At 42.7% G+C, this 8,861-nt stretch overlaps 1 protein-coding gene across 1 annotated transcript in view; it reads left to right on the plus strand.

Moving 5' to 3' along the window:
• EGFLAM (EGF like, fibronectin type III and laminin G domains) overlaps positions 1–5,661 on the plus strand; it is an 80,847-nt gene extending 75,186 nt beyond the window's left edge. The window contains exons 21-24 of the mRNA XM_019610170.1: positions 479–622; positions 3,096–3,179; positions 4,189–4,292; positions 4,697–5,661. Coding sequence (XP_019465715.1) covers positions 479–622; positions 3,096–3,179; positions 4,189–4,292; positions 4,697–4,851 — 487 coding nt within the window. The 3' untranslated portion in view covers positions 4,852–5,661. The remainder of the gene's footprint in view (positions 1–478; positions 623–3,095; positions 3,180–4,188; positions 4,293–4,696) is intronic.
• The last annotated feature ends 3,200 nt before the right edge of the window (positions 5,662–8,861 follow it).

An 8,861-nucleotide genomic window follows, 5' to 3' on the forward strand; every position in this document is an offset into this window, starting at 1 on the left:
CCTTCCTTTTTTTTTTTTTTTTTCCTGCTCTACCCTTAAAAATGTTCATGCTACAAAATTTATTCCAGCAAATATTTGCCTGTATTTCAGCCATTGGCTGGTGGGAGGCTTCCCAAATATTCTCACTTGCATCTCAGTACCTCTCACCTACCAGTGCACTAAACTTATTAGACCTTCTCAAAGTCTGCTTGTTAGAATACAACTCACATGAGGTGGGGACAGAAAGTATTTTCTCTTCTTTGTGTAGTATAAACCAGTGTTTGGGATTCTGGAGAGCCAAGCTCAATTCCTTCACCCCAAAATGCTGGAAATGGGCCTGTGAACCGTAGTGTTTCATGAATCACTACATGGGCAAGTTACTAAACAGAAATGAGCAAAATCAGTGAAGAAGGAATACTGTATTGTCTTTTAGGTCTGTTTGAAAGAGGACTGCACTAGTTCAATGTTTACTATTATTTTCTTATTTTACATTAAACAGGGTATCAGGATCAAGAACAAATGTTTTCATGAGGTTTAAAACCACCATGAAGGAAGGTCTTTTGATGTGGAGGGGAGACAGTCCTATGCGACCTAATAGTGATTTCGTTTCTCTTGGCCTTCAAGAAGGAGCATTAATATTCAGGTAAACTATCACTTCCTTATTTTTTTTGGCAGACAGTGAACTTCATGCTCTAAGGAATCTTCACTGCTTATCCAGCGCACTTGTCCTTTGATACATTGTGGGACAATTCAGACTTCAAGGATTGTTCAAAGATAGATCCAGTTCTTGTCTGGGCCAACTTCACAACAGTTGTTCTTCCTCTCTTCCTATCCATTCGTAGAGCATCATATTTTAGGTGTGATTTTGTTGAAAGTCATCCTTCTCTCCTCCCCCATGTCTATTGAAATATTTGCTATTTCAATTAAGTAGAAAGGTGTAGGGCTTGCAAACAAAACAGGTCAAAGAAACAAGCCCTTACTAGGGTCTGTGCTTACAGTAAGCTCAGTCTTCATCGGACACTTTGTAACTGCCACTACTAACAAAACCACTTGTTTAAGAACTGACTAATATTATCATCAAAAAGCTGAAACCAGAGAGAACTGGGAAATGACTGAAGATGTCTGCTGGCTCTTCATTACTTTTCCCCCGCAGACACTTAGGCAGACTCAGTGCAAGTTTGTGCATGGCGCTTTCTGTGACTCCTGCTTTTGAAAGCTGTGTCTTTCCACATGACCCACTTTAAGGTTGTGTAAGACAAATACTGAAACAGAAAACTACAAATTTCGTTGTTATTATGGATTATTATGAATGACTGCTGATTAAACAACAAATATTTTGTTAACCATTTAACCTAATTTCGAACTACCTTTTAGTTGACTTCCCTGATTGTCCTTCACAACCACAGATACACAAACACAGATGTGTATTTCTATTTAAATTAATTTATTTAAAGATATTATCTTGTGGTTTCTTATGGTTAACCATTTAATAACTCTTAGCTACCTCATTTGGTTAGGAATTGAATCTGCAGAGGTGGTGCATTTTATGTCTTTGGGAGAGCCTGTCTTTCCAAGGTGCTGGTTAGTAAGTGGCCAATCTGTTATGTCTGTTTTCTGAGCACAGCATAAAGAAACACAAAGGTTTTAGACTGAAGCTATTGTTTTCGTTTCTTTTGTTTTACTGAGACAACTATACTTGTACATTTAGGAAAGATTAAAATTACGATCCTAGATTGAAAGTCATGCAAGCCATCACTGCATAATGAAAGTTAGCACTGGAGATGATGAAAGGACAAATGTATAAAAAATGTATCATCTTTCACAGCAAGTAAGCCTCATGCTACTCTTGAAAAGAGCAGCCTTTGACAGATTAGGTCAGAAGAAAATCCTAGTTTTCATTTGGTCAGAAAGCACAAAGTTAGGTGTTCTGGTTTGAAATTCAAATAACCTTTTTTTTTTCCCCACCAAAAAGGGGTGGGTTCCCTGTTCAGTGCTGTAAACTCTCTCTGTTCTTCTGCGTTTCTGTAAGTTATAACTCTGTTTCAGAGAATCCCTGTTCATTAGGGATATGAATCTCATTTTGTAACTGAGAGTATAATACTGAGATATAAAGCTGAGCTTAGCAACAGCTGTATCTTCCTGCAGCGCTCCTCCTCTGCCTGCAGGATGAGAGGAGATACTTGCTTGAGATACACTCGAGACTTTGTGAGATTTAGGCTGACTGCTTTGCTCTGGGCAGTGCTAGGCATAATACTCTTTTCTCAACTGCTTAACTCTGGCCTTGAACTTCATTCCAGGATCAATCTTATCTGAATATTTAATGATGTTGGCTTTAGCCTCCCTAGCTCAGTACAGGCAGAAGGCCATCAATCAGCAGCTGGGGGTCAGACTGTTCAGGCAGCAGAACACCCAGTAGCTCAGTGCTGCATCATCACCTCCTTTCATGAAAGTAGGCTTAGGTGTTTGGAGCTCAGAAATTAAGATGCTTTAAGTGTGAATGTGATGGGAATTTGTCTGCTGAGTAATTTCACTAGCAGCAAATGCAAAGAAATATTCAGAGCTGCAAGTGAAAGAGAGAAGTTCATTATTATCTCTGCCTTTACATCATTAGGCTTCACCCTTTCTAGCATGACAGGTCTCAACCTTCCCTATAATTCAGATGATTTGTGAGCTTGCTATAGGCTGCATATTTTATTTGCCCCTGTAATAGTTTATCAACCATGTGTGCATCCTCCCATTCATCTCTGATCTTAGGCCAAAGTTCTGTAGATCACTGACCATTGCAACCTCCTGGTGCTCAGAGGAGCTGCCATGCAGAAGCCCTCTCCTTGCCGCCTGGGCTGGTGGTGTTGGTATCCTCTCTCGTCTGAGACAAGTTAGGAGCAAATTTTTTATTTGCTCATTATTCTGTGATCTTGATCTTTGCGAAAAAATTACATCACTCCTGATGTTTGAAGGAAGCTACTGGCCCACTCCAAAATCTAAGGAAGGAGGCTCTGGGAGCTGAGCAGATGCATGAGGCACAGAGCAAGGGTGTTCAGTCATCATGGCAGGAAGCCAGTGCTTGTGAAGGAAGCAGTAACATTTTACATTTTGTTTTTTTTTTTTCATTTCAGCTACAACTTAGGCAGTGGCGTTGCTTCCATAGTGGTGAACGGCTCCTTCAGCGATGGCCGATGGCACCGGGTCAAGGCTGTTAGGTGAGTGGCTGCATGCTGCCACAGAGGCCCTGGGGGGTCTCCTGCCATGAAGCTGCCATCTGGATGTGAGCCATTGCACCCTGTGTTCTCTAATCACTTCTTAGCTAAGCTGTGAGCAGTTTGGCTATAGCAGAAGGGCGTACATGGAGATCTTTGTACAAGAGGTGGCAGTGCCAGATCCAAGACCAGCACAGCCTCAGGCAGTCTGCTCCCCAGTGGTGACAGGCTCTCTCTTCAGCTCGTGCCATATGGGTTAGTTGCATCTCTCTTTCATATCTGCATTTTGAAATTCCCTAGTGAGCACTCTGTGGGCTGGCACAATGTCTGGAGCATGGACCATGTTTGCCTACTTTTTCTATCTGAGGGAGGCGCAGACATCTCACAGTGTATATATAACTCGTATTTATAGCTCATTACCTCATGGGAAGCCATCAGGCCCAGCAGGGAAAGCACACATCTCTTGCCTCATGAGATGTCGGCTCCGTGGAAGTCACAGACTAATTTTAGTACATCTTGTTACCAAAGTGAGGAGCAAAGCCTACCAAGTGGTTCCTCTGTCAGTGAGGTTATTGACCATCTGTAAGATGGAAGCAGCCTAAGAGCTCAAGCAAGAAAGGAGTCTTTTGAGTATATAATGGGCCTTCTAAGAATATTTTAGGTTATCATTTTCCCCTCGTCTAAGCTTCTGCAGTTTAGTTTTATATATCTGATTTTAAAATGCCTGTCAGCACATGCCCATCCTCCCCTCCTCCTGAGCTGTGCAGTTAACTTCTCCAGTCTGTTTTTCCCCCAGAAATGTGTCCCCATAATTGCATGTCCATGGAAAACATAATCCCAAAGGATCAGTGCAGCCCAGTGCTGCCTGTGGGGCACCCAGAATCCACCCCCTTGTAGATGGATGCTGAGTTCAGATGTTGAGTTGTCCTGGTCTCCTGGACGGGGAGATGCTGCCACTCCCCCTGCCTGGTTGTAAACTGGATACATGAGAGCTGCTTGCTTTTCATTTCAGAGATGGTCAGTCTGGCAAGGTAACTGTGGACGATTATGGAGCCAGGACTGGTAAATCCCCTGGAAAAATGAGGCAGCTAAACATCAATGGAGATCTCTATGTAGGTGAGTGATCATCATTCATGTTCAGCACACAGCTGTGTTTTTCTGCTTGTGAGGGCAGCTGCAAGCCAATGCATCCTAGCTCCATCTTCCTTAAGGTGAAGGCTCCATGCCTTGGCCTTTGGTCCTCCTCTGGCTTCTGGGTGGAGGCCTCACCCAGGGGATACTGCTGTAGGAGAGGAGATAAGCACGAAAAGGTTACACTGCAATGCATCAGCAGATAATTAAGGGAAAAACACTGTGTGTTACTGGGAGCCTGAGCACCAAGCTTACTCAGAGCTTACTAGTGCTACAGTTTCTGCAGTGATCAGAATCATAGTTCACTCTCTTCTGTTTATTCCCTTTGACTGTCCAAAGCTAGTTTTAAAAACAGAATACATACATTAAAATTCACCTCTTTCCCGCAGGAGGCATGAAGGAGATAGCCCTGCACACCAACAGGCAGTACCTGCGGGGGCTGGTGGGCTGCATCTCACACCTCACACTGTCAACTGACTACCATATCTCACTGGTGGAGGATGCAGCCGATGGGAAGAACATCAACACCTGTGGGACTAAGTGACAAGAGAAGAGCCCGGGTGGTGAGGACCCGTCCTGTGCTTGTGTATGCAGCTGAAAGCCAGCTTGCTGCAGCCCTCCACAGCTGGACCACAGTTACCATCCGGGAAGATGACAGAGCCAAAGGGGATACCCTAAAAAACATTTTCCCTCTCCTTTCCTCAGCTGACCAAACCAAATTGAGTATTTTGTATAGGAGCCATCCCTTTTCCCCCTGCGTGTCTAGTGAGTGCTAAAGATCGTGTGTTGGTGCAAACAGCAAAGAACTGTGTGATGTTGTAAGTAGCTCAGTGGCTGTGTTGTGGTCCATAGGTGTCTTTTTTATGTCAAAAAGAGCAGTCGTGAAACACCTGCATTCATTCCATCTTGCAGTGGTACAACAACTATGTTGTGCAACAAAAACACAAGAAGAAATGTATCTATGCATTCAAATGTATGTCTCTGTATAAGTAGTTCTTATTGCTCTCTGATTTAGCTAAATTATGTTTCATCCTGTGTAAATAATACCTGCAGTAGTTGGTTAAAAATATTGTTGTTTGTTGAGGAGAAAGTTCTTAAAGTCTACTTTTTTACTACAAGCAACAAAAATCAATGGACCCATTTTGTAGAAGTAATTTTATACTTTGATATTTTTTATAGCAGCAGCAGACCTGCTTAGGTGGTATAACTTTTAAGTGTACTATACAATTAGCTCTTTGCACACTTTCCAAAAAACAGCAAAGTGACCTGTGGTTTCAGTTGGTTATACAGAAGGATCGATATTATACAGTTTTTGTTGGGGATATTTCTGAATTATAATCAGCTTTAAATCTTCTTTTGTTTCGTTTTGTTTTGTAAATCTTGACAGCTTAAAATTGTACATTATGAAGTTTTCCTGGCTAAACAGATTAAAAGTTTAGGAGAAAAAAGATCAAACTCTTTCTGCTGTCACATTTTGAGGCACAACTTTTGATCCTAAAAAATGACAAAAAGGAATGTGCAAGAGACCTCAGAAGGTCACAATCTCTTAAAATAAAATAATTTCTAGGCACTGGACCAACATTGTGCAACCTTGATTGCCAAACTGTAATTTAAGCAGGCAAACTGAGTGCTGTCGAGACAGTAAGGAAACAATCCAAAATTTCGTAGCTTAGAAATGTTGGGTTCTCTTAACTCTTTAGCTGAAGAGGAGTCCCAAGATGTCAGGGGCAGAGGTACAAGAGATCCACAAAAATCCCTGCTGACGCAGGCTCCTCTTAGTGTAGTGTTTTGAAATGATGTAATGTGGCGAAGGCAACGGACAGCCAGGTCTTTTGGCTGCTTTTTACTGTGCCCAAGATACTCCTTGTACATGTTCCTGAGACTTGTCCCATATAAACCTGTCCTTGAGCAGCTGAGCTGCAGAATGGAGAGAAGAAGTAGTATTTGGTTCTAGATCTGAGTGTGTGGAATAGCTGCCAAGGAGACCCCAGTCATTCTGCATGCTGAAACAGAGACTCTGATTGCTAAAACATGTAACTCACACTTAGCATGTTCACCTGTGTTCCCGTGTTCAAAACACACTGCAGAAAAACTGCAGAGGAAATAGGTGGATGGCAGAGGGGCACACATAGCTTTCCACGCAGGAGAAACAAAAAGTTAGAGGATCCACAGAGGGAGGCAGAAACCTCTATATGGTCAGCAAAAATCAGGATAATGCATGAACTAAGTGTCACTGAAATATATGATAGGACATGTCTTTAAACTGAAAGTAAGAGGAATTTGATGCAATAGGATGTAAAAGAGAAAAGTGTGAAGAATTTGAAATGGAGTGAAAAGGAAAATCTGTGGAGAACGCAGGCTTGCCAGCCGCTGGAGAGGAAAGAGCTGTGTTTTATGTGCATTGGGGTTTTCCCAAGCAGCAGTGACCTGACCATCCTGGCAAAGGGCAGCGAGATCTGGCCACACCCCTTGTGCTGGAGAATGATGTGTTGATGGGCAGCGCTAAAACAGCATCACTCTGCCACGTGTGCCCCTCCATTCCCTTTCACTTTTGCCGTAGGAGAGCAGCTCCAAGGCAAACATCTGGCGTGTGAGGTGTCCATTTTAAGATAATTTGTTGCAGGGTATAGAATGCTAGGTACAAGGCAGCACTTCTCCAGAACAAAAGCTGCTCGTTGAATAGTGAGAAGGGGGAGTAGGTAGGAAATATCTCTGCTGGTGTTGTGGGGAAGGAAAAGCAGCAAACTACAACTCTCTAAATGCCTCTTCCCAACTGCATGTATCACTGCATGGGAATTTGGCACTAGCAGCAGCGCTCCACCACAGCATAGAGCAAAGCATGAGCAATGCAGCTGTGCAGCATCACGGAGAGTGTGCGGGGGCATGCACATAGCACAGATGCTGTGATGTTTGGTTCCTTTAAAGAACAAAAAAATCATTTCTGAGTTCTCTTATAGAGTGTCTGAAAAGCTTCCAGATGGGGAGCATCCCTGCACACACATTTGCAGTCTCCTTGGTGAAGTTTGGTGATTCTCCCAGGCTGGATTTGGGAGCAGGAGCTTCTGCTCAGTGGGACCTTGGGAACATCTGACCTTGGCATGGGGACTCGGGCACCCCAGGCACCTGGGGCATGGACTCCAACCTCTTTGCTGGCCTGGGCCACACTGAGTGAAGAGAAATTTTCACATGCTGCATAAACAAAGGTTGCTCCGAAAGTAATGCCTTCTATTTATTTCTGCAGAAACGACAACTGATAAAACATGCACAGTAAGAATATTTGATAGAGAAAACTCTCAGTTACAAAGTACTATTTTGCAACAGTCACCATCATTAGCTATGCACTTTTGCTAGTGACGAACAAGAACCTGCATGTCACACTCATAAAAATCTGTACTGGCAGAGTGGACCCACTGCTGAAATGCACAATCCACTGCCTCACTGTGCTTATGTCCACTGACTGATCTCCATAAACATTACACAAGCTTCAGTGAATGTCAATGGGTGCCATTTTTTTCACATTGAGGAACTCAATGACACACGTTTGTGTCATCCACACTTCTGTGTCAGAAGCCATTCTACCTGCTCCTCTGCTGCCATCTGTCACACGGCAACAACATGTAATGAAATACTGCTGGGAAAGTTTAGTCTCTGCTGCCATATCACTGATATCCACTTCTGACATCATGGGCCATTATTATTAAACAGGAGGCGTTACTTTCAAAGCAGCTCTCATAAAATACATAGTTTATGTGTATAAGTAATGAAACATTGAATCTTTCATGCCTTTTATTAAAACAAACAAACAAAAAAAGAGCAACAAAAACACAGAATTAGTGGGATATGTGGCCCTGTTTTTGTGAAGCTAATGCATCAATCCCTGGTTTCATGGCAGTGCCTGCAGATCTTAATGAGGTCTCAGAGTATTCATCAGATATTTTTGATGAAATTTTATTATTCCCAAGCATCATCTTTGAAAATAGTTGGTCACAAATGTACATACTACCAAAAAGTGATGACGTGAATAAAGTGTGACTGTGAAGGGAGGGATGTTCTTCTCTGATAAGATGAGGCTTACGAAAGAGTTCTGGTCAGATTTTTGAGTTGAGCGTCTGATTACAATTCTATGCACTCCATTTGAAGATTTCCAGGTCATGTATTTATGTCAACTGAAAATGGAGTTGCAAATAGACCAAAAAATCAGATTTTTTCCCAGCAACCTTGAAGCTTGTTCTCAAATTCCTTTATCAAAACGGGAAGCATGGCAGTGTATATTCTGCTGCTTACAGGATTGTGTTCAGCCAATGAACTAAAACACAGACAACTCTTTACTGTAAGTTGGGCTGCATGAGGCCCGTGGGCAGTGGATTGGATATGTCTGGACAGTGCATGGCAGTGTACTTTGTCCTATTTTCCCAGGATCTGTGCTGCTCACTCACTGAGGCCATTTGTTAACCACATTAATTATCATCCAGTATGTATCAGAGGCTTGGCATAACCCTGGCACTGCAGCAGGATCAACCATTGACAGTCCCGTCTCATATATATATGTGCTAT

The sequence above is a fragment of the Meleagris gallopavo genome, chromosome Z, assembly GCF_000146605.3.
Source record: "Meleagris gallopavo isolate NT-WF06-2002-E0010 breed Aviagen turkey brand Nicholas breeding stock chromosome Z, Turkey_5.1, whole genome shotgun sequence".
Taxonomy (NCBI): Eukaryota; Metazoa; Chordata; class Aves; order Galliformes; family Phasianidae; genus Meleagris; species Meleagris gallopavo.